This window comes from Pezoporus flaviventris, unplaced genomic scaffold (genome assembly GCF_033815535.1).
Source record: "Pezoporus flaviventris isolate CSIRO_AGI_PZ_B2104156 unplaced genomic scaffold, CSIRO_AGI_Pfla_v1 ptg000002l, whole genome shotgun sequence".
In the NCBI taxonomy this organism is placed as follows: domain Eukaryota; kingdom Metazoa; phylum Chordata; class Aves; order Psittaciformes; family Psittacidae; genus Pezoporus; species Pezoporus flaviventris.
Window position 1 is genome coordinate 79,606,796 of NW_026892550.1, and position 26,876 is coordinate 79,633,671.

General features: G+C 39.7%; 1 protein-coding gene across 1 annotated transcript in view; it reads right to left on the reverse strand.

Annotated features, from left to right (window-relative positions):
* Nucleotides 1-26,876, reverse strand: part of PIK3C2G (phosphatidylinositol-4-phosphate 3-kinase catalytic subunit type 2 gamma) — a 207,892-nt gene that overhangs the window by 40,562 nt on the left and 140,454 nt on the right. The window contains exons 25-29 of the mRNA XM_061444643.1: nt 24,163-24,319; nt 19,539-19,648; nt 10,843-11,035; nt 10,152-10,273; nt 4,315-4,423 (exon numbers count right to left, since the gene is read on the reverse strand). Coding sequence (XP_061300627.1) covers nt 4,315-4,423; nt 10,152-10,273; nt 10,843-11,035; nt 19,539-19,648; nt 24,163-24,319 — 691 coding nt within the window. The remainder of the gene's footprint in view (nt 1-4,314; nt 4,424-10,151; nt 10,274-10,842; nt 11,036-19,538; nt 19,649-24,162; nt 24,320-26,876) is intronic.

Sequence of the window (26,876 nt, forward strand, 5' to 3'; positions counted from 1 at the left end):
TCAGTATGAACATCTAGTCTCTGAGCTGTGTTATCAATAACAATATCCACAAATTCAATGCCACCTCTTTTAAATTATGAGAGATGAGAATTTGCTATAGAATGATATTAGCTGTCTGACAGTACTGAATGTGCACGTTTGCTATATAAAACATTGCTTTAGATTCAGTTTTAGATTTTTCTCTTGTAATGCCCAAGCCAGGTGCAAGCTGTCTTTTCAAGATAAACATGAAGATATTTAGCTTTGTGAGTGCTGCTGTTTGACACAAGGGCCAAGCGGAGGCTAAATTAATGGAGCTTTACCTTGCTTTTGTGTCCCAAGGGAGTGTGCAACCCTCCTAGAGTACAGCAGTAAAGTGACAAACCACCAGGGCAGCCCTAATTAATTTACATGATATGTTATGAGATTTGGGTTGCAATCTCCATTCAGCTCATCACTCAGCTAGAGTTAAGAGTGAAACAGAGAAAAATGTAAAAGTGGCCAGCAGCAGCTGCCTTTCCTCACAAATGTGATTTACACTTCGATAATGTGGTTTTTGTTCTCCTACATGTTACCAACCTTTAATTTATTTTTAGTTGATGTTTCACCTTTTATTGGTGGCATCACTTGGTTGTTCTGCCATTTATTTAATGAAGCAAAACTCCAGATGTCTAAGCACTGTTGAGCATATTGTCTTGCTGATCTAGAAGACCCAGGCACTTCAGCGCAGTCAGCAATGGTGCATCTGGCACAAAGCTAAATATTTCTTACAGTGTGATCATGTATATTGCCACTGTTTTCAGAGGAGTAGAATGAAACTAAAAAAGGTGCTGAAACCTGCTTTTGATCCTGTCCTAAATGACTCATTATGACAATGAAGGTGCATCAACTTTTGCATTTTAGTGACTGATGTGATAAACATAGCTTGTTGTTCAGGTGTATAATCTGGTGGTGTAGTTATTTATAACTGAGTGTTAACCCGAATTTAGGAAAAGCACTCCTGTTCCAGGTAACTCTTCAATAAATGTCTAAGGGGAAGTCAATGAATGAGGCATACGCATGATGTAAAACTGCTTTGCACAGGATGGGCATGAACATGTTTAAGCATTTAAAATGGCCCAACAGGAAATCAGCTGATATTTCTGCAATTACTAGATCTGATTTACTAAAAGTGAGAGATAGAGAAAGGTGGCTTGGGCCCTTTAAAGAAGGGTTTAAAGAAACATTTAATTACGTTTGAGCTACAGTGCAAATGAGAAGGCAGCTATTTTCCACTTCTCCTTCATTCAAACCCTTTAGCAGAAAAGGTCAATGACATCTAACCTATGCTTAATTATAACAAAATTTTCATAATCAGAACTTAGACTGGAGTAAAAAGCCATGCACTTAAGGCATGACTGGGGAAGGAATTTGGATATAATCCAATTTTCTCTTTATTTCTAAGATTTTCAATTACTTGATTGGTAGAACCAAGCATGTAGTCAGCCTTGTATGGACCAGACAAACCTTTTCAGAGCTGAAAACTGTGTAGTCAGTCAGGGTAATGTGTTTACAGTGATAGCAAGCATATTTTATAACGAAATGAAAGCTTTTCTTTCCATCTCAGACAAGACTCCAGCATACTGTACAGCTACAATACAGCTCGAAGACCCAACAGATATCATTCAGCAGAAAGGAATGACTGTGTCAAGAGAGTAAAGGGAACACTGTTGTACAGGCACCCGTTCTTACAGCATTTCTTCACAAATTTCTTACTTAATTATTTATTCCTACATAGTTTTACTACTTCATAGGAATGACGGTTTGGTAATGCTTGAGAACAGACATGGTTTCGGTCAGGCTCCCTAGCATTTTGAGGGAAAGGACAAATTTGACTGCAAAGTTGTCCAAGGCACAAAAAGAGACAAAATAAGTGTATTTATTTTTATCAAGAAAGCCTCCTCGCTTGGCCTTCTGCTCAGAGTAAAACCACGAGGACACCATGACACTTCTAATGGAGTCATACCAAAGAGAAAAGTAAAAAAGGAAGCCTTCAGTTTGGAACACAAAGGAAATTACCCACTGACTGTTCTTGTTCTAAGTGGGTCAGAACATGTCAGTATTTTCTAAATTTCTCTTATCTCCCTGCAGGAGAAGCATGTTGAAGTAAAAATAATGATTCAATGTTTGTCAAGTATCAATAACTTTAAAGGTTATCATCTAGAATTGCGGGTTAGCTGCATGGTGGTAAGCAAGATGATTTCCTGTATGCAATAACACTTTACAGATAGAAACAATCTACCTATTAATCCATTCATTATCGTCCCCTCCAAGTCCAGCACAGCAGCAGCTGTGCAACTGCACAAAATTGTTTTCATCTCCTCATGGTTCAGCACTATAGGCTGGACTGGAATGGTTTTCAGCAGCTGCTTAGTCCATCATGTTTGATTAGCCCCACTGGGCTGGTTGAGATCCACACCATCTTATGTCCCCAGTAAAACTGTCCACAGTTCCCTCTGAATACCCTATTTGTGGCTGCGCCCCAGTGTCCCTGCAGCAATGGGCTGGGAGAACTTACCCATCTGTGTGTGAGTGCATCCTGCAGGACCATAAAGGGAGGAGGAAAGCATTAGGAAGCCCATTGCAAAGCAGCATGTTCTGGCTGATTACTAGCCCATTCACAGACCATGGAGCAGGAGAAAGAGAGATTCTGTGCATGACTGGGAAACGTTTTTATTATTATCCCAGGGTTTTAAGCAGTCTAATTTTTCAGCTGTGGATTAGGTTTCTACACAGGAGTGCCTGGCCCAAATTGAAAATCCATGTACCTTACAGCAGCCCAGACACACAGCAGAAGATATAGAGCCCTTCATTTCTAGGTCACTGGCTTATATCAGTTTTTCCTCAGCTGTGACCAAAAGGCGCTAATGTAAAATAAACCCACAACCCTAATGTGAGTGACAGAAATTGCACAACAATTTACCCCAGCTCGTACAGTTTATCTGGCAAGATCAGTCAAGGGAGCCAAGCACCCAAGCCAGCTGTCCATACCAAATTAGTTATCACTCTGTGAGACAGATATTATCTATCCTCTTTGGAAATCTTAATTTCAACTCAGGGCACAGAATTTATATTCATATTAATAAAAACCCTCCTGTTTGTTTCACATATGGACAATTTGCTCTTTAATCTCCATTACACAGTCACAGCTGGGAAATTTATATAGTTAGGCAGTAAACATTTTTCTCTTCCTGCAAGATGTTTGAAATTTTGGAGAAAGACCATGCTGTCATACCCTCTTTTGGCATCCCGGACTGTTTACGCTATTAAACCAAACCAGCCCCAGTTTGTGCTATGGCCCTGAGGCCATGGGACATGACACGGGTCACCTGGCAGAGACCCAAGCTCTGCTAACATGCCAACAGTGACACAGCAGGGTCAATGCACGAGCTTTGTGACTTGGCTCCCTTGAACTTACCTGCCTCTGTGTAAGCCTAGGATGTAATGTAAAACACTGGTGGTATTTTTTCCTGCCTGTCTGACAGCTTTCCTGACAATGGCTGGTTGCTAGAAGATGCTCTTTTCTCTCAGATCCTCCTGTCATTCTCAGTAATTTCCAAAGTGATGCAGTGTAATGATTTAACATCCTCCTGGGTTGTATGGTGCCTGTTAGCTGCTCTCAGGCCTGGCTTTTATGATGCTGAGGTGCATAAAGCTTTGTCCTGGGCAGGAAATGAAGAGTCAGTGTTTGATAACCTTTCAACTTTCCATTTTGAAACAGGAGGAGTCCATCAAATCTCAGAAAACAATGAAGAATAAAAAAATCAGAAAACACCAATTTTAAGGGGACACAATGTATCATTCTAATAATATTGAAACATTCTGATTTTGGTCTTATGTCTGCAATGCAATTTCTTCTACATGTTAACTAAATTTTGAAAGGAAGGGTATTTCTGGGCTGAAGGAATGGAACTTTTCATTTTAAAACTGTCAAAATCAGACTTCTCAATATTTTAAAACTTACTCTTTTTTTAGACATTACATTCGCCAGAACCTACTCCTTTACTGTCAGAAATTCAGTGAATCACTACTTTTGAATGGCAGCAAAGGAAGAGAACTTTTTCTGAAAAATGCCCTGCCAGGTCTAATAAACAGTTTTTCAGTCACTCGTCTTTGTCTTAAGTTCTGATGAATGCTACAATGGCTCCATCTCAAAACAGCTGCATTAGAACATATGTCATTTATGTGATTTTTCACTTTTTTTCTTCAAATGAGGCCACTGGAAGCTTCCTGAATCTTTTGGTACAATGCTACTGAAAGTCATATGAAAATAAAATAAATACAGGAAGTACTCACATTAGCCAGTTTCCCAGATCCACTTAATAGCTGCTTCAGATAGAGATTCAAACCCTTCACTCTTTTATGTTCAAGATCTGTAAAAGGCAAATGCCACGAGTAGGGAAACCTGCAAAACAAGAATATTTTTAAGTATAACTCTTGTACTGTATTTGCTGTTAATATTTCCAGCTCTACTTAATAAATTAACAGTTTCTAAGAGATTTTGCAGGTAGGCCAGGGGACATGTACAGTGTCCAGAGGACTGTTTCCCCTCTGACTCTGGTTCTTCCAATAATTTGCTGATATTCTGTTTCATACTGTACCTCTTTTTCTGTCTAAATCATTAATTAAAAATATAAAGATTCAAAACCCCCAAAAGGCACTTATTTGCATTTCATGGCATTTACTACCTATAAATAATTGGCCTTTTATGATCCCAGGAAACCACTACCCTCCCCATTTTTTGCACCGTGAGCAGCACACGAGATCTCTAATGTCAGCCCAGGACTCATGCTATGCAAACCCTCACCATAGAATATTGTATACCAGAGCCTTACAGTAATAATGTGACATCTTATGAATATGTCATTGCTTGCTTTTTTACCTCATCTATTTAGAGCATGGATAAGTTTTTCAGAGCAGGTCCCTGATCTCATATGTAATTTCAGAAGCCAGCATAATAAAAACAATATATGAAAACAAATGATTTTCACAAAAAAAAAATCAATCCCAACAAAAGCAATAACAATAATAATAATAATAATAATGTTCCTGCTGAATTTTATTAAGAATAATTTCATTTCAGTATATTAAATAAACCACATAATCATAGAATGGCCTTATGTCAATTTTCAAAGGCTTTGGTGATTGACAATGCCAAAACCTCACTTTTTTTTTTTTTTTCCCACTTGAATCGTATTTTTGCATTTTACTTGCTGCTTGCTTCCATACAGAATCACAGAAATAAAATGGTCAGGGTTGGAAAGGACCTTAAGATCATCTGCTTACAACCCCCCTGCCATGGAGAGGGACACCTCACACTAAACCATCTCACCCAAGGCTCTGTCCAACCTGGACTTGAATACCACCAGGGATGGAGCATTCACAACCTCCCTGGGCAACCCAGTCCAGTGCCTCACCACCCTAACAGGAAAGAACTTCCTCCTTATACCCAACCTAAACTTCCCCTGTTTAAGTTTTAACCCGTTACCCCTTGTCCTGTCACTACAGTCCCTAATGAAGAGTCCCTCTCCAGCATCCCTATAGGCCCCCTTCAGATACTGGAAGGCTGTTATGAGGTCTCCACGCAGCCTTCTCTTCTCCAGGCTGAACAGCCCTGACTTTCTCAGCCTATCTTCATACAGGAGGTGCTCCAGTCCCCCGATCATTCTCATAGCCCTCCTCTGTACTTGTTCCAACAGTTCCATGTCCTTTTTATGTTGAGGACACCAGAACTGCAAACAATACTCCAGGTGAGGTCTCACAAGAGCAGAGTAGAGGGGGAGGATCACCTCCTTCGACCTGCTGGTCACGCTCCTTTTGATGCAGCCCAGGATACGGTTGGTTTCCAGGCTGCAAGCACACACTGAAGCCGGCTCATGTTCATTTTTCTCATTAACCAACACCCCCAAGTCCTTCTCCGCAGGGCTGCTCTGAATCTCTTCTCGGCCCAACCTGTAGCTGTGCCTGGGATTGCTCCGACCCAGGTGTAGGACCTTGCACTTGGCATGGTTAAACTTCATGAGGTTGGCATCAGCCCACCTCACAAGTGTGTCAAGGTCCCTCTGGATGTCATTCCTTCCCTCCAGCGTATCAACTGAACCACACAGCTTGGTGTCATCGGCAAACTTGCTGAAGGTGCACTCAATCCCACTGTCCATGTCAGCGACAAAGATGTTGAACAGTACTGGTCCCAGCACCAACCCCTGAGGGACACCACTCATTATTGTTTTCCACCTGGACATTGAGCCATTGACCACAGCTCTTTGTGTGCAGCCATCCAGCCAGTTCTTTATCCACTGAGTGGTCCATCCATCAAATTGATGTCTCTCCAATTTAGAGACAAGGATGTCGTGTGAGACAGTGTCGAACGCTTTGCACAAGTCCAGGTAGATGACATCAACTGCTCTACCCCTGTCCATCAGTTCTGTAGCCCCATCATACATCATAGAAGGTCACCAAATTGGTCAGGCAGGATTTGCCCTTAGTGAAGCCATGCTGGCTGTCACCAGCCACCTTGTTTTTTCCATGTGCCTTAGCATACTTTCCAGGAGAATCTGCTCCAAGATTTTGCCAGGCACAGGGGTGAGACTGACTGGTCTGTAGTTCCCTGGGTCTTCCATTTTCCCCTTCTTGAAAATGGGGGTTATATTTCCTTTTTCCCAGTTGTTTTTAGAGACAACACACATTAGATAAATCAAAAAGTTAGATTTTTAACAATACACATGGTCAAAATATATTAACCTTGCCCTGAAAAGAAGTATTTCTCTCAGGTTGAAGGACCATTAGAAAAGTTATCTGTGCTAAATTGCATGTAATGGGTTTTGTGATATGGACTGGTTATACTGGGGTTCATAACTAATATTATGCTTTATGTCCTCTACTCTTGTGTGAAATAGAAAGGTGGAAGTTTTGATCTAGGTGTATTTCATGTTACACCACTACTGTAAGTAGTTAACCATGTCTTGTTTACAACCTTGTTTATCCACTTGTTCTCAAGAGATCCCTGAAGGCTTCAGACAAATGACTAAAGAGCCTTGTAGCATGCAATATACTGAAAAGAGACACTCTGCCAGTCTTTTGAAAGGCAGCTGTGTAATACTGCGCAGAAGAATTGCAATGTAATTTACAACTAAAAAAGTAAGGGGGCAGGATGATAGCAGCATACTGTATGTATGCATGACCTCTCGATTATTTTTGCCTATATCACTGAAAGATCAGGGCACAGTGAGGCACTGTAAAAATGAATATTAAGAGGCAATTTTTGCCTAACAAAATTACAGTGGCAGGACACGTAATGGGGGTGGGGAAGTGATATGACCCAGGACCATGACATATAAGAGCTGCACAGATAAAAATAGAGCCCAGGTCATTTGGCACACATAGATAGCCTGTGAATGTTCTGGGTTCCTCTGCCTCTGGGGCACAAAAAGGACTTCTTTCAAGGGATGGAAGGGAGGATCTGTTTGGAAGCAGCTTAAAATTAATTAGGCTGTACAACACAAAGAGAGGACTCTGGCTGTAAAACGTAGGCCCTCAGAAGATGCAACCTTAGCACGGTGGCCAAACAGAGGGCAGCGAAACTGCGGACTGACAGCGCCAATAACTCTGCTGCAGTGAAGGACAATAGGAACCTTCTTTAAAAGGCCTTAATGCTTTTGCTGACTTGTGCCTTTGGCTGAAACTGACTTTGCACTTGTGAACAGACTTGTATCAGAAAAGGTTAACTTCCCAAGATGACTTTGAGCTTTGTATTTACCTTAAATAGATCAGAAAAGTATAAACTTGCACCATGCACAGTCATCCTGCATAGCGGATTCCATTTCCTAATTAGCAGCTTGAAGAACATCTTGTGTTCATCAAGCTAATAATTAAATTATGTCACTTAAATGCTTTGTTGGGTGAAAAGATTTTTGGCTTTAAAAAAAAAAAAATTGAACACAATTAATACTCTATCTGAAACAAATAGGAAGGTGGTAAAGTGCAAGGGCTTGCTTGGGGCAACTGTGCTTTGACTTATAAAAATGGGCTGAACGTTTCAGACACTGAGAACTCTGAGCTTTTGACATCAGTTTCTTGAGATATAGCCAGTCTTTAGTACTTGTATGAAGTAGACTTATATTGCATGATAATGAGATGTCTCCTCCTAATGAGACATGAAAAAATACAATTTCATGAATCAATACAAAGCAGTAACCAAATCATTTCTTTTAGCAGTTCTAATTACTCTAGTAATATCAGACATTTTCCTTTTAAATCATACATCTTCAAACTGCTGTTGTGGTTACATTATGGAACAAGGCTTTTTCCTTCCATTGAAGTATCTGGCATTGGCCAGAGCTGGAGCTTTGCAATACAGACAAATATTCTGATGTGGTATGGCAGTTTCAGTAATAACTTCCTATAAACTAATAATTTCTTTATTATTAGAATAAAAACTGGAATACATGAAAAGCCTCAATCTGACAAAGTTCTGCTAGAAAACAGATAAAAACTTTAAAATTAAAGAACATACATATAAAGAAACATCATAAAATTAATTACTTTAATGCAGTCTTAGGGAAAGATCACACAGTGACAGGTTACCGCTGGGACTGAATTATGGCAATAAAGCTCTGGAGCTCTTAGACACGGCTTTTGTATACTCAGATTAACCCTCTGTAAGTTCTGGAACTCTGTTTTGCAGTGAAAATGTCGTGAGGGATTTTATTAAATCTGAAAAATAGCAGGTACCAATTTTCAAATTCATTACAGGGTTTCTGAGGTTTATGTGCTTCTAAAAAGAAATATATTTTCCTTCAAAGGGCTTTCTCATCATAGGAAAAAAATCATAGTTACTTGTTAATCATTTTATTTTACAACTTAATAGTTAGCGTGCAAATATCTCCAAATCAAACTCATGATTCTAGCACTTCCAGTGTTTAGTGAAATTACAGTTCTCTCCAGCTGCTTCAAAACATTTCATGTGAGCCAGTCATAAGGAGTCAAACTGAAGACAATTAAAATCCCCCTTAGGCAGGAAAAAGATCCTCTAGAATTAACTAATCCTAAACCATTTATGTGGATGCCTCTCACAAGCTTGGGTGGATATCAAATTTGGTTCTGAATTTTGTGGACTTTTTTTTTAAGTCAAAACCATATTGCTTGTGGCTATGTACCTCAGTTCAAACCTCTAAGATCTTTCTATTTTTCAAGCCTATCACTTGAATCTCAGCTTGGTTCAAGTAAACTGCTTGTCCTCTTGGCCAGCTTTATGTTTTATTGTAGATTCAGCTTGAAGAGGGCCTTGTATCAGGTAAGACAGCATGATTGTTTGAGAGAGGACTACTTTGTTCTCAATGGTCTATGCAGTAAAATGTATATGATATTTGTAGAACACATAACTCCACTTGTATTACCAAAGCCATGGACAGTCATTACATAAGGCAAAGCTGTTTTACGTAAGACGGAAAGAAACTGTGGGACTCGCTGTCTCAGGAAACTGAAGAAATAAGTCTCAGAATATGAAAAGCAGGAATAGACATGCACATGGCTAAAATGCAACATTCAGAATTATTACAACTAATGATAGCATATTTTTCAAGAGATATTAAACTGAATGATGCAAGGCACAAAGTATCAGGGTTTGGGGCCAGGATAGTATTTAATAAGATTATTATGTATTTCTCAGCTGGGGAAGTATGTGCATCTTTTGATCACACCTGCCAGTGTCAGAGACTGGTTTGTCTCTGTTCCAACCCACTGTGAACATTCCTAAATTGCTTTAATAGATGGATTTTGCTATGTGTTTTGATCGGCATCATGCAGAAAATAAAAACTATTAGAAGCCCTACTGGCCTTTAATGAAGTCAATACCACTTACCCTTTTATTTCAGGAATAGCTGTGTCAGGAGCAAGCTGTTCCCCCCCCCCATCCCAATAAAAAAAAATAAAATATATAAAAGTTAGACTGTCACAATGGCCTACAATGGCCTATGATTCAGTTTCTTCTGGGACTGAATAGAAGGCTTGATAAAACATGTCACATTGCCTTTGTGTTTCTAAAAATATGCCTGCTGTACGTTTCTCACATTTTCATCTGTGCACAGAGAGAAGCACTAAATAGCAGAGTAACATCCCCTAATATGCTGCCTTACTCTGGGAGGGCATATGATGGAAATTGCTTCTGGAGATGGCTGTGAAGTTTGGAGAACTGGTCAAATGATTTTTCCACAAAAGTGACCACATTGCAGGTCTGTACCACCTGGACGAGGTATAGCTGTATTGGGGAAAAGGGAGAGACCGAAAAATGATCAGAGAGGCACATTAAAAAAAAAATCTACATGAGAAAATACAAGGTGATTTTAACAAAAAAAACCCTTTCTTTAATATAGTGCCAAGTTCCAGAGAACTCAGTTTGTAATTTATAGTCTTTGCTGCATAGAAAGAGAAACTTGCCTGGATAGCATACAATTCAAACACTGAAAGATCACTGCAGTGTGTGAAAACTAATAGTGCACCATTAAAGCGTCACATAACAGCCTCCTATTTCTATTAGGCTTCCTAATTTTGTGCCATGCTTTCCTTCCGGATGCTTTAATTAGCTCTTGATTTATTTTTCACTATAGGGCATGAACTGCTCTCCTTAATGGCTCCCTGCTAATAGCTAACTACTTGGTGTTCTTTTTCTCCTGTAGATCATTGCTTATAGAACTGCTGTTCATCCTGTGATCCCTTAAACATGGCACAAACACATCTTCTATAAAGGAGGAAGGGGAGTATATAAGCTCACAAAAGAGTCGTTAAAGACCAAGGCAAATGAGGGCAAGCAAAGAACATAATACATACCGGGTCAGACTTTTTGTTGAACCCCAAAATGGTGGCTCTTGCAATTGAATTCTCTGCATTCAACATCATCCACTCTTGGGGGATAGTCTCTGGAGCTGGAGGCTTTGCAGAGCCTGTCACTGACATCTGTACAAGCGTGTGGATCAAGTTATTGAGTTTAACAGGAAAGCACTCCAAACTTTCCTTTATTTTCCTGACGGACAAACAAACAAGAGGTATTATTTATAGATATTTTGTTTCCATTTCTTGATCCTTGGTTTCCTGGGATGCAAGAATCAAAAAAAAACCCCTAAATTCTGAAACCTACCTCGCACAAACATGTACCCCTGTACATGCTAGTCATTACTGTTTGCAGCAATACAGCATATCTGGCTTTTGAACTCAACTGCTTAAAGGAGTTCTCTTGCCATAGCCTGTCGCACTGCTTACGCTGGGGTAGTTATTCTTCATGAGCTGGATACCGTCAGCCTTCTTTCGGACAACAGATGCAGGCAGAACATTTCCATATGTGTTTTGAGGAGTTCCAGGACAGAACAATGTGTATTAACTTTGACAGGTAGGAGAGAGTTCTCTATCACTAACCTCACATGGACTTACACGTGCCTGCGCAAGGCTCTTGCATCCAATTTCTGATTTAGCTGTGCATGATGTGCTGCTAAATCCTCTACCCAGTTCTTAAATGCTCTATCCCTGCGGAGCTGCTTATGATGAAAAAAACAGAAGAGAGAAATATTCTCCCCATATCTATCCCCCATCTCACCCCAGTGCAAGGGGTGCAGAACACACTTCTCATTTCCTGGAGTTTTAAAATCCTTCATCAGAAAAGACACAATAGATAAAAATATAACTAGATATACATGTAGATATGTACTGCAGATGTGTTTTAACATCAAAGTGAACTTGAGAAATAGCAGTGGAAGATAATCACTGGTCTTTGAAGAGTAAGATGTAGTGCTCATTAGAAAACACTTGCCCTCCTGAATTCAGTTGCTAGTTAAGATCTGTTTAACTGCGATGCTAACTTTTTTTCTGTTTCCCTGCATATTTCTACAGATCTCAGAAGACGTTACGGATAGGTTCTGATGTTAAATAACAACAGCCCACTAGTTTCAGGCCATATGGCAGCAAACCTTTACCAAATTGCTACAGGTTTTTGTTTTTATTTTTTTTCTCTTCCAGTTTTGGACTGCATCTAACTAGCTTGCAAGGCTGACAACACCCTTAGCCACCTTCATCATCCCCTGTTCAAAGCTGAGCAAATGACTCACCTGTCATTTTAAATTAAATTCTTATTCATGGTTTTCTATGAGTGGGTTGGATTGCTTACTGCAATCAATCAAAATCAACTCCATCACATTAGCCTAATTTTCATGATTTCTGATGTTCTGGCTAAAGTCTGTAGCTTCATAGCTACATGAAACTGCACCTAAAAGAGCATCTTACCTGCAGATAGCTCCTCAGCCTGCCTCCCGCCTCTCCCCCTACTTGAGATCTCATTCAAAATACTGTGTGAATTTATCATACACCAATCAGGCATAACAAACTGAGGAAAGATGTATGTGCTTTTCTTAATGTAACAAGAGGAAAGGTATCTTCGAATTGATTCCGTTAATTATCTTAATTATTAATTACATTCTCCAGAAACACAAACACAGAGACTATTTAATAAATGACACAAATTAACACTCAAATGGAAAACAAGAAAACAAATCTCATTTCAAAATATTAGTACAGAATCAATTCAGTGCTGACTAATTAGGTTGCATCTGTGGTGAACTTTCTCCTACGTATTTAATTTCATGCTTAGTTTAAACACTTCCTAAGTCACTAAGACATAATTTAGGCTATAGAAACTGCAACTGGGTTGCATTATAGCAAAGCAGCTCGGGAATTTGCAAAATTACTATAAGGGCCATGTTAACTTTGTAGCTAAATACAGTGCATTTTAATTTGCATAAAGCAGGCCTCTGCTTATAAACTAGTACTAATTCAGATACCATCACTGTGCAGAGCAGCTGATATCAGAATACCACTATTTTTTCCATGGGTCCATTAAGATTCCAAAATACTTTTAACACCCAGATTGCTAATGACGTACTTTAAACCTAAACAGAGGCTTTTGTTGTCATTGTTGCAGGTTTTCCCTGTGAGTTAATTTAATCATTACATATAAAATGAAATAAAAACAGAAGTATACGTTGTTTTCTCCCTCTCTTGTTATTCAGTTTTCTCTGTATGTTGTCCTCTATGTTAGAATAGAAAACACTAAGCAATCCTTACATCATGTTATCAACAAAGAAATGAAAAGGCCTCTTTGCTATTCTGATGACATCTCAGAGCATGTCTTAACAGCGAGGTAGAACAACTCTATTACGGTTCTCTGCACTTACCTTTAAGGCAAACTGGCTTAAGGAAACCCTCTTTCCCACAGCCTCCAAAAAGCTGGTTGCTAACTATGTGTGGACCAGTGGGGTACATCAACCCCATATGTCTTTTCTTTTTAAATTTTGCAGTTCATTTCTGGCATGGATTAGTTCACTGACTCAGTTTATCACATTGTAGTACCTGATTACCCTTTCTGATAGCATTTTTAAAGTTCATCCGACGGATCAGTGGTGGAACTTTCCCCTTGAACTCTCCGAGATCCCCATACACCTACTTTTCTCTACAGCCACATTAACTTTAGCTATAGGAGAAGAAGCTGGTAAGGTCATGCGTATTTGTTGCTGAGATGCTCTTGCTCCCTAGGCCTTTACCATCCCAGTTTTTCAGTTATTTTAGAGCCTGCTAGCCCAAGTTGTTTAGAGAATTAGAGCTTAATGGTGGGAGATGGAAAACCTAAAGCGAGCTGTACAAAGGGCATCAAAACCACGGCTTAATCAGAGGGACGGAAAACTGCCATTAACTAAAGTAACATTGATTGTGAACAATAACATTGCTAAAACACAGTTTTCAGGCAGAAAAAAGTCTTTTTTGTTCACAAGACAGTATCTGTTTACTACGTAGATTGGTTCCTGACCTATTTCTCAGAACAGTGAGTTAAATATCTGGATTATTGAAAAGTAATGACTTTCCACTTTCCACCTGCTGAAGTGACTTTGAATTTCAGATTTGCCTCACAGTCTTTCTATAGGACTGTCAAATTACAGCATCAGGTAAAACACGCACAGACTGGCTGCTTGTGTAAACAGAGATGTATTAAAGAATTGGCTAGCATTTTCAAGAATGACTAGTGATAGCTGGTGCCTTGATTTTTAGGAATTAGACGTTCTTATGGGACAGGTATCCAGGGGGCTGGTGCTTAGAGCTTTTTGGACACACCAGCCTCTCTCCATAGCCTTTTAAGAACATATACACTCATTATTACTGGCTTATCTTACTCTTGGTATATATGTAAGAATAAATATTCACCCCAATTTTCTTTATTGTTCCTGATGGCATCAAACTAACTCTGATCCCATGGGCTGAGTACATCAGGTTCTCTCCTGCAGCGCATCTTCCAGTCCAGTTTCCCTACCAGTGCTCCTATGTGCCAGGACAGAAGACATTCCTTTCCCCTGAGATGGTGGCATGTGGGATTCGTACAATAGTATGAATGCCTCAAACAACATAAATTCAAGGAGGATGTCTGCCTTCTGTTCGAGGCACATATACTAATATCTTTATAAATCACTCAAATGTGACTGAAAGAAATTTTAATACTGTCGTTTTGCCTATGGCCTTTCAGAAGCCACTAGCTTTCACTGGTGGTTCAGCTGTTCCAGAGATCTGCAGCCACCTGAGAAACAGATATTGGCTGATCAGTTTGTGGGTAGCATCATGTTTTGAAAGGAGTTACTGTGAACTGTCCAGTTTTGCAACTGTGAGCATTTGTGATTTGCATTGTGGATACGCCTGACCTGGGCAATGACAGGTACCTACCAAATAGTTCTGTTAACAAATAGGTAAAAGCAGCAGCTGACCCACACAGCACTCCCCTCAATCAGGCTGCTGAACGCCATAGAATCACAGAATGGTTAGGGTTGGGAAGGGCCTTAAGATCACCTAGTTCCCAGCCTCCTGCCATGGGCAGGGACACCTGATATGCAACGGTGCTTCTCTAGTAATTGTCAGATCAACTGTGTATCTCTTATTCATAGGTTTCTATGAGTGTGTTAGATTGCATACTGCAATCAATTGAAATCAGCTCTATTCATTGCATTAGACTAATTTTAATCCCTTAAAAATAATTCCAAACATACATCCCTTTACAGGCACATTCAAAATATCAGCCAGCATGACACACCATGCTGACATTTGAAGACATCTGCAGAAAACAAAGAGGAAATTTATATCCAGAGGTAAGATGGGTTTCCAGTTTCTGGTGAAACTGTTGTCAGGGGAAGAGGAAGGGAGGGAGGGGAAAGGATCAAACTGAGTTTCAAGGATCAAACTGAGTTCAGGGCAGATGCTGGAGAGACAACAATCTTTCATTTGGCACTAGGTGCACAGAACTGACAAGCAAATACAGAAACTCTTGTTTAACTCTCAATTGGTGCATTGTTTATCTACGAACTGAGGGTACGACCTTACAGAAGGCTGTAAGCTGTGAGGCCTAACACTGCTGCTTGTCAGCTCATAACAGTGAACTGACCCTATGTGAGAAGAACACAGTATGCAAATGCGACCACAGATTGTTGAACATGCCTTAAATCAAGAATGAGAGTAAAGGAATTTGGTAAAACACAGAACACTCTACAACCCTGAAAGGGGCCAGTACGTTACAGTTTGAACTCCATTAGCATTATTCTGTTGGCTGAAAAGGTGAGGCAAAGAACAAATTAACGTTGTTTTGCCAGGAATATTTGTGACATTGTTCATCATTTCATGTTACTTTTAAACAACAGTAGAAGCAATGTCAGTATTATTGCTCAAACCAAACTCAGACAATTGCTAAAGGCAACCTATTCCTACAGAAACACAGAGAAATAATGTTCTTGTATTTCCAGTAGCCAAAGATTGGGGTTTATAGCAGATACAGCGCATGATTGAATCTGAAAGATTACAATAACTACCTTGTGCTTAGGACAAGAAATAACTTTCTGTTGGCAGTGTTTAACATTCCAATGGCCACACTCCTTGTCCAGAACATTTTAAAAACAATAAAGTGGTTTTGGAATTATGGAGAAAAAGGAGCTACAAATTGCAAAGGATTTGGGAGCTACTGGAAGTTATGCTAATAACCAGAAGTTTCAATCAGAAATTTCAATCTCCTTGGCTTTCTAAGGACAGCTTGAAAAGTAGGTGCAGGAATAAGCTACAGAGTGACCAAGCTACTGAGTGATCATGAGAAGTGTGTAACTGGATTTTTTCTCACCTCGACATCTTGTATAACAAGGAGGTACAGAATTTTTTTCTCTAAAGGATGGGAATAAAAATGATATAGGTAAAGTTCACAAAAATCTCAACATTTCTGGGTGCAAGTCAGAAAATGCTTTTACAGAGGGATAAGTTCTGCATGGATCCGGCTACCAGGCCTTCCCAAAGTCTTTATCATAGAATCAAAGAATGGTTTGGGTTGGAGAAGAACTTAAAGACCACTTGGTTCCAACCCATTGCCATGGGCAGGGACACGTTCCACTAGACCAGGTTTCTCAAAGCTCCGTTCAACCTGGCCTTGAACACTGCCAGAGATGGGACAGTCACAGTTTCTCTGGGCAACCTGTGCCAGTGTCTCATCACCCTCACAGTAAAGAACTTCCTAATATCTAACCTAAATCTACCCTTTTTCAGTTTAAAGCCATTCCCCCTTGTCCTATCACTACTTGCTCTTACAAAAAGTCCGTCACCAGCTTTTTAGTAGGCCCTCTTTAGGTACTGGCAGGAATTATTTTATTTATATCATACATATATTTATATTATATATTTTACAATTTTATTTTGAAAAGCACCTGGATACACTTTCCAGAAGTTAAAATAGTACTAAACATGAAGCCTGATGAGCTACCTATGTTTAAACATGTAGAAATGTTAGTTAATAAATGCAGTGAATTAACATAAATTATGTTCAAACATGAATAGACATTAGAAAAAAAAAAAAAAAGGCTCAAAAAGAAAGGAGATCCATGGAAATTCATGAGCTAATGATAAGAGACTTTTGCCTTGCAAATCAGCATATATAATACAAACATACATAGTATGACTATTAAAGAATAAAATATGAACATTAGCAATATCTGACTTTTCTATGGGATGTAATAATCTCTGTGGACAATAACAAATCTACACTTCAGCCTTTCAAAGGAAATTGGAACAATAGCTCTGGAGTTCACAAAAATAATTTTAGCAGAAAATACAGTTTCAAGTAACAACAGAGCCCACAGCACTGTACAGATCTGCACTATGATACTAGCTTTGTCAGTAAGCAGGACTTGAATGGCATTTCCACTCTGAAGATCTTCATTTCTTTAACACCAAGCCTAGCAAGATATCTAATGGGAAGAAGGACATACTGGCCTCTGAGTTCTACCTATAGTCAGTCTGGGCTGAACAGGATTTCCTAACCTTAACATGAACCTCTACCAGGCAACAAAGCACACCAACTCTTCCTACTTCCAAAACAGCACTGAGTGACATTTCCTTAATGCCAGGTGTTATTCCACACGTTTTGGCTGAGAAAGACTGCAGGCAAATTCCCACTCCGAATTCTCATGTCTCTCACTTCCTCCACCCTAACCCTCAAAATACCACAACCACCTTGCCCAACTAGCAGAAAGATCATGGAGCTAGAGCTCTGTCCTGAACCCAGCCTTCATCATTAGTCTTCCAGCTAAGCAAGACTGCAGTGATATTAAGCCTATCTATAACCTTAGTCCTACCCAACTGAAATACCTGAATAACTGAACTGATCCTTTCCACCTCCAGAATAGCACTGGGCCCTAGCTCTGAGCTTTGCATGACACTAATGCAATTTTCACTCTCAAGACTCACATTTCCCTGTCTGTTATGTATATCCTAGTCTTTTTTCACTAATTAAATGAATTGGGTTTTTTATCCATGAGAGACAGATACAACTATCTAAACTGTTTGACAGAATCAAGACTTTTACAGTTTAATTAGAAACTGCATGTTTCCAATTTGAAGTGGAAATATAAGTCTGTCATTTGGGAATATGTAAAATTTTAAAGGAAAGGATAAGGTAGGAGGTGAAAGTAAATGTGAAGCTGTAATTAAATTTTAAAATAAAACAATCTTGCTAAGGGGCAAGAGTGAAAGCATATGAAAAAACAAGTGTTAAAAGAGAAGGAACTTCTTGCTCTGCTGTGTGTAAAGTAATTGAACAACAGTTTTGTTTGAGAAATTCCTCTTTGTCTTCAAAGAGTCTTCCTTAAACTCTCTAGGCCTCTGTTCCAGCCTTCTCTGAACTTGCTGCCTTAGTTTCTGATTCTAATGCACAAAAAGGAAACATGCAAATAACACAATTCAAATCACCCAAAATCTTCATATAGGCCTCTGTAATAATAAGTAGACTGGCTCAGTTGCCAGTTCAAGCTTTCAACAGCTCAGCTGCTGTTCAAGCTTTCATCTCATTTATTCATTGCAATGTGTCCTCGGGCTGCATTGAAATGTAGGGGGATTGCTCTTGCCTCAGGGCAGTTTGCATGTACAAAGAACAGTGCTGTCTTATAGCAGGCTCCTTTAGGGCTCTGAGTTTGAAAGGAGGCCTTCACTCAAAAGTCCAGGGCTGTGAACTGGGTATGTGCCCTGCACTTGCACCAGAACTGAAGGTCGGAAGAGTCTGGCTTGCTTTGCCTGTGTGTCCAGCATGCATGAATTCATACACTGTCCGTGGGAAATGACGGTGCTGCGCAGGACAGGCTCTGATAAGGAGTTTTTTTTTTTCTTGTACTGTGTTTAGAATGGAAAAGCGAGTTTCCAAATCCAGACAGTCTCCACTGGCTCCATCTGGAGCATAATAACATCAACAGTTGAAATTATATGTAATGCATAGGCCTGGCCCAAGACTGATTTTATACACATCATCTGCAGCTTCTCATCAATAATCCACAGTTATTATCACAAACAAGTGAAAAGTTTCATTATCCTACACAAATCAAACTTTGATCATACTTATATTCACACAAGGTCTGTTTAGTGCTAAAAAGGAAGAATCAGTACCATTTTGCAGATGAAGAAACTATGGCTAACAGAAAAAGTAACTTGCCTGAGGCAACACAGGTCAAAAGAAGAACAGAAATGTGACTAACAGGCAGGAATTCCAGGTCTTCACTCAGACCACTAGCAAGTTGAACCCTTTTATGCAGTCCAAATATGTAGCTGCTGCTTTAAAAGCAGGGAGGAAAATTGACAAGCTATAAGTCAGGATGGTTCTAACATAAAAGCCAAAGAAATCTCTAGGTGCTAAATAAGCGACTTGTTAAAGATGCACCTCAAATGCACAACTGTTTCTTCCAGAAATTTGAGGAGATTGGTTATAATGTGCATAAGAAATGAACTTTTCAAAAGCAAACGTGAAGACCAATTACCCTTTTGTGTCATTTCACTGATTAGGACCTTTGAACATCATAACAGAAAAACTGTTGTGTTGTTTTTTCTGTTTGGGTTTTTTTTGTTTGATTGATTGGTTTAGATTTGTTTTGTTTTTTAATTTGACAGCTTTGCTTCATGCCTGAAGGACATAAGGTTTCTGGTTTTACCTTGTAAAGTAACTTGTTGCCTGGAGGTCTGAGTCCTGAGGACGGAGGTTATCATACACATACTTCAGATCCTGAATGCTGTTTAGCTCAGGCAGTCCTGCATGCAGCATCTTAAAGGAAAGAAATATCATTAGTCACTGGTCTATTGAAAAGAAGTTTAAATGAACTGAGCTAACTCATTTCAGAAATAAAAGTTTTACACCAAAAGGTCTTCTTGGAAAACACAAAGTTTTGCTGTCTTGAAAAGTGGTTCTGTTACAAAAGCAATGCCTTCAATACTAAGGTGAATATATGGCATAATAAACCTCCACATTGAGGTACCAGTACTGAGGCATGGTTTAAAATTACCAATCCGTTTTAGCTATTTATTTTCTCTTTGGATTTCATAATCTCAATGTGCGCATTGCTAAGCTTCCTTCATAGCCTTCTAATGGTGATAAAGGGAAGGCAACCAAATTCAGCAACCTGAACAATAGTAACCACATTTCTGTTATGCACACAGTGTTACCATACTCCTAATCCAATTTAGCGCAACATCACCTTCTCATTTGTAACTACTAATTCTATCATCACTGCTCTGGACTTCTCCTGCATAGGGGTCATAGATTCACTCCGTTTACAGTCAGTGGAGGAGAAAAGATCTTTGAGATGTTGATTCTTAGCAGGAGCCTTAATGTGGGCACTGAGAACTGCCCTCTGGAGAGGGTATCATTATCCATCAATGACGGATGGTGCTACTCTAGTTAGTTGGTCAAGTTAGGTTTGAAAGACAAATAATGCAAATATTTCCCTTGCAAAGTAGGGCACAAGTCCAACACAAGTAGGGTAGACAACTGAGTGCATCCAATTGCCCATACAGCTATCTCCAGGCATTTTTAAAATCTCAGCAACAAAAATAATTTTTACTTACTTCAAAACCTATTGATTTTTCTCAACAATCAGAGTAAGATGAGAGCGATGCTTTGTGTGTAATGGAGAAAAAATCACTCCACATTCCTCAGAAGGAAATTTATCTGAATTTGCAGTCACTGCTGTGCATTCTTCATTGATATTTATGTCTAGCTCAGACAGAAAGACCCACCAAGTTTTGCAAGTGACAGCAAAGAAAGAAGAAAGCACTGAAGCACTGCTTTTTTTTTTAAGGTTTGGTTGAGAGATAAATAGAGCGAGGGGAAAAGAGATGGGGGGGGGGGCATATTTTATTTATGCCTTCAAACCTTCTCAATATTTTTAAGTCAAGTTTCAATATTTTGTATATTGCCTTCTCGGCATTATGAGAAAAATCCTGCTTCATATCATCCCAAATCTGTATCACCATTGGACAGATTGCTGTCCCACAGAGGTCTGGCTAGCAAGGACCAGAGAGGCAGAAAGCTAAATGAGGTGGATTTAAGAGAGGTGAGAGCAAGGATAATAGCATTCAGCACTTAAGAATGCCATCTCTCTAAATGCCCTCAACCCATTTATAAAAGATAACAGCTCCTGCCCCTTTAAAAAAAAAAAAAAAAGAGTTGTTGCACAGGCAAATTGGCAAATTAAGCTTCTTGCCTTGCATTAGGAAAGGGAGCAATACTAGATATGAACAGGATCTAAATGATCTGCAGTGAAACTGAAAAACAAGGTATGGTATGGGTTTTAGGTTCTCTTCATTGTAAAAGGCAGAAAACTATTTGCTGAAGCAAAAAAACAAGGAGTCTTTGGCTGGGCTTATTATACTGCTTAATCCCTTTTATTCCATATAGCGTATGGTTCATGTTTCCAGTCCCCTGATGGAGGATGTTTCTGAACACTGTGGCTAGTGATACTAGATGCTAATTAGAGAAGACATGAAACAACTGTTGTGAAAACAACTACAGGTCTCCTAAGGCAACTCAAATGTCACTAATGCCTAAATTTAAGTGATTTCACTGCTTCCCTCATTTGGCCACACATGTCTTGACCTACCACACTTGGTTATCCCAGACTTTCTGACTCACTGAGTGAAGCTGCCTACATCCTCCTTGGGCCTGGATTCAGAGATGGTGTGTGACACCCAGCCCATCATCCCATGAAAAATTAATAGCAGTGGCATGTACTTTCCATGTGTTAGACCTCCAAAACTTGTGTTTCGGGATCCTCTTTTCCCAAATGGCATTCCTGAATTTAGAAGGGTGAAAAGACTAGTATGTTTCATAGGGGACACAGGATTCTCAACTCTTAGATGTGCTCTGTCTAGGTACTGTGTCCTGTTCTATACTATTAGGTGAACCTATTTCTTGTCACAACAGAGGCAAGTGGATCAACTACTTGCTGTCTAGTGTCATCTCTAAGCCGCTTTTAATAGTTTTCTATCTGTAACAATAATGGATTCTGCATTTCTTTAAATTAGTTACAATGTGTTTGTGTCATCCAATCACCCTCTTTATAACACTTCACATCAAATCTTTAAAGAGAGAAAAGCTGATGAACTACAGGTGTTTATATATAGCTGAACTCTGCCAGCAGACTCTTGGGTTTCCCACAGATGTTTCTGCTTTCAAAAGTGATGAAAACTTCATGGATTATTTCTTATTCCCAGCAGCAAATGTCAGTACAGCTCTAGAAACATGCTGCTCACTACCAAGAAAAATCATTTACTCCCAAACTGGGGCAAAACCCCCAAACTGTTCATAATCATGGTTTGCTAGAAGGCACTACCAGTTACCAACCATCCAGGGCACAGTTTACTATTCATTTCTGGAAATAGCCTTATTGCTTAGATTTTTTTAATCATGCTTTATAAACAGCATCTCAGAAAACAGAATGTGGGAGGGGGAAGGAAAGATGTAGACAGTAAGAGGAAACCTTAGGCTGTTGTTGTTACAAATAAGCAGTGGGTTAGTTTATCTTGCCCCTTCATGATGATATCTGATATTCTGCATGGAAATAAATTTAAAGTGCAATTTTTCACGCTCTATTTACTTTTCTAGAAATGAGCCATGGAACTAAAACATTTTGATACTTACACTTTCTGATCAACACCCCATTTCAAGTGCAGAGCCAGACTCATCCTTCCAAACTCTGGCAAAACTAAGGCAAACCTCTCTTGTTTGTTTAATTTCCCTTGATATGAAGTGCTCATCGATGGGGTGTAAGTACACTGCCAGTTATTTTTCAATTATGAAATGGAATACAATTGACCGAAGTGCAGCCTATTGACAAATACTAAAACCTATCTGTATGAGTTTTAGCTCAGCACTATTACCTCTCCTTAAAGATCAGCAGAAACAGAGGAAGATGCAGCATGTCCTGAATATAGACAAACCTGAATTATAGTCAGGCAGTGATAGCTAGTTATTTCAGTGCTCCTGCTGGGAACATTTTCCTAACAATCTCTATTATCTCAGAGTAATCTACATCATTATCTGTGCTGCTTGCACAAAAGAGACTGCACTGGGGACAAGAAGGTGGGCAGAAGATGTAGCTATATTTGCAGCTTGCAGTTTTAGGCAGCCTCTTCAGAAATGCAGGGATTACTGCTGTAGATGAGAAAGTAGGGATGCTCCTGAGTATTCCAGAGGCTATTTAAGTTTGACAGTACCTCATGCAACTGCACTCTGCACTGCTTTCAGTGCAAAACTATGCTTTATGATGGGAGTGCAGTTTTGCTGCATCTTCTGTGATTACTTAGAAGGAGGGTTAAGAGATTTGGGGCAATCTTTCCTGTTTCATATTGGGAAATCACTTACTCCTGCCACTGTATGAGAATCCATGGACAAGATAGGAAAAAGATGAGCAAATTCTCCCCACTGCAGAAGTTGGAAATGAAAAAATAGTATTTACAGAGCAACTTCTTGGCTGTACCCCAGCCTCAGCAAGGATTCTGTTTTTAAGGTTGTGTTGAGTTTTTCATGCACAGGCTAGTCACCCAGGCTTCGCATGGGGCCCTGGACATAAGTTTTGGATTAGTATCTTAGCCAAGTAACTTAGCAAATATTAGCTAATTTAATATTTTCATTCTACCCATTAGGCAGGGTAGAATTAACAGGGGCATAAAGCAGTTATGGAATCTGCCACAGCATGTGAATTGGTAGGAATACTCAAGAAACAAAAACTTCTAGAGATCTGAAAATCCTATACAAAAGGATTTTTAAACCTTTGTCAATACATGTAGTGATCTGTCTTTCCTGCGTTTGCCACCCTAAGAAGGGACCATGGAAATGTGCAAAAAAAACTTTCATATGGTGTCCTTGTTAGCTGCAAGGCTGCTAGGTACTGTCGTATCACCCACTCTGCAAAATATTTAGTTTACTTTGCCTTGCTGTAACTGTAAACAGGATTGGTAAATGGTTTCTTGAAGACCTAGAAAAAGGTCTGAGTGAAATTCCTGAATGTGAAACTTGTACCCAGCTTCTTTTGCAGTTTTCTACTGCTTTGTTAAGAAGTGGGCATTAATAAACGGAAAAAAACTCCCAAATAGCTTAGCTTTTCTTTTCTCAGAAATTAATACTGAAATTGCATAGTTTCTTTCCACAAGAAGTACCAGCACTAACATTTCCAGCAGTGCAGCTGATACCTCTTTAAATCACAGTGTTACTGGAGGCAGCAGAGAAGTGGTAAAAGGGAAGAGGAAATTGATTTTTGGTTTCATCCTCAAACTTCTTACCATCTCCAACAGGTTCAAGAGCAACTGGCTGTGTTTCCTGACTATATTATAAGCTCGACAACAAAGCTCCACAAACTCTTGAAAACGCTGTGGGTTTTTTCCACCTTCTGTGATGAAATACTCCATCTCTGATGTGAAGATGAAGGGAGCTCGGTCCCTGGAAAAGAGAACAATTACATGAGAAATTTCACCAAAAATAGCTAATCATGCAATACAGTTAATGTTTGTAGCTCATTCTTCACATTTCTTTTCCCAGTATTACCTTTCTTGTTATTTCATCCCTTCCTCAGTGTGGACAGCTCTATTGCTGTGCCTGGTGTCACTGACTAATTGGGGCAGAGACAGGTTTCACAGCAAGAGCTTCCTAGTGAGAAATACCACAACTGAACAAGTTTGGAGCTTACATGTTTTCTTCTGTCTCTTCTTTGCTTTTCTTTGTAAACTCTCATTGTGTTAATTTCTCGACTTCAGTCTGAAAGTAAATCTAGAAACAAGTTCTCAAAGAGGATGTGATATAAATACCAAGTCCCTACTAGGCAAGAAGTGAATTTAAGAAAAAATCCTACAACTCCACAGTGCAGACAAAAAAAAAATACAACATATGATGCTATCATTATGCACACTGAACGGATATTTCTGACCCAAGTTTTAACAGAATAAACTTAAAATACATTGTCTTGTTTTTTGTGCAGTTACTGTATTCATTCTACAATAAATGAGGCGCAGAATCTGACAGAATGTCTTGCCTTTTTTTCTTATCACTAGTACGGTTTGTGGTTATGGCATGCTATTGCAGAAGAAAACTGATTAGCCAGGTTTCTGCTAACAATCCTATCATTTGATAGCTTCAGAGAGGCCTGATATACTGCATCCTCACAGACAAAACTACTGCAGTGATTTACTTATTGCAACTGTGTATACAGAGGCATGTAAACAGATTAGAAGGCTATATTCCAAGGAAGTATACGCTGCATGTTAACCCTTAATTCTAAATGAACTTGAATAAATGAAATATTCTTAGGAAGCCTGAATACAGAAACAAATTTGAAGATCTCTCTTTCTTGTTAACACCTCAAACATGGGATGAGTCTGAACTTACTCTGCTTACTGATTCATTCAGAAATGAGACAGAGAAGTTTTCCTAGGAGTTCTCCTCATTTTCCCATAAAAACACCTGCCTTGCAATACAGATGGAAAGTCAAGTTGCTGTGAGATTCAAGGCTGCGGCTGGAAGTCTAAGTTACAAGAAATGTTCAGGTGGCCTTCACATTCTGTTTGGAAAATTTTCCTGATTCACACTGAAACTAACTTTGAAACCAATGAGCCAATGAGGAAAGGTGTGCTGCTGGACCTTATACTAAGAAATAAGGAAGGAATGGATGCTGATTTGAAAGTTGGGGGTAGCTTGGAACACAGTGACCATGAGATCATGGAGTTCAGTATCATTCAAGGAGGAAGCAGGGCAATAAGATTGCAACCATGGACTTTGTGATAGATAACTTTGGCCTCTTCAGGGACCTTTTTGGAAGAATTCCATGGGAATCGGCCCTAGAAGAAGACCCTGGGAACTACAGGCCAGTCAGTCTCACCTCAATCCTTGGAAAGGTGATGGAATGGCTCAACTTGGAGGCCATCTCCAAGTACACAGAAGACAAGAAAGATATCAGAAGTAGTCAGCATGGATTCATCAAAGGGAAATCATGCTTAACCAAACTGACTGCTGTCTACAATGGGACAACTGGCTGGATAGAGGAGGGGTGAGTGATGGGTGCTGTTTACCTGGATGTCAGCAAAGCTTTTGACACTGTCATAAAATCAGAATGGTTTGGGATGGAAAGGACCTTAAGATTATTTAGTTCCCCCCCCCCCCCCCCCCCTCCCCGGCCATGGGCAGGGACACCTCACACCAGACCATGTCACCCAAGGCTCTGTCCAACCTGGCATTGAACACTGCCAGGCTCTTTGGGCAACCTGTTCCAGTGCCTTGCAATCCTCACAGTAAAGAATTTCTTCCTTAGATCTAACATGAATTTACCCTGTTAAGTTTGAACCCATTATACCTTGTCCTGTCGCTACAGTTCCTAATGAAGAGTCCCTCTCCAGTATCCTTGTAGGCCCCGTCAGATACTGGAAGGCTGCTATGAGGTCTCCACGTAGCGTTCTCTTCTGCAGGGTGAACAGCCCCAGCTTTTTTAGCTTGTCTTTATACGGGAAGTGCTCCAGCCCCCTGATCATCTTGCCTCTCATGGCATCCTCATAGGCAAGCTCAGGAAGTGCATGCTGAACAAGTGTCCCCCAGGGGTCCATACTGGGTCCAATGTTGTTCAACTTGCTCATCAGTGACTTGGATGAAGGGATAGAATGCCTCCTCAGCAAGTGGTTGATACCCCAGAGTGCTGTGCTGTCGTTCAGAAGGATCTAGACAGGAATAATCCCACGTTTCAGCACAGGCTGAGGGCTGACTTGCTAGAAAGGAGTCCTGCAGAGCAGGAACTGAGGGTCCTGGTGGACAACAAGTTGTATGATTTCAGATAGGTAGAACTAGGAATGATGAAGTTATAGTAGTTCCACAATAGTAGTTCTTTCCTACCATGTTTTTCTATGTAAGTTCACAGTGTGACAGTTATGTTATAGCATGTTACATAGTAATTGTGTAGTTTTATGCTGTAGCTCTAAGAGAATTAAAAACTTGTGCCTATTACTGATTTCAGAGA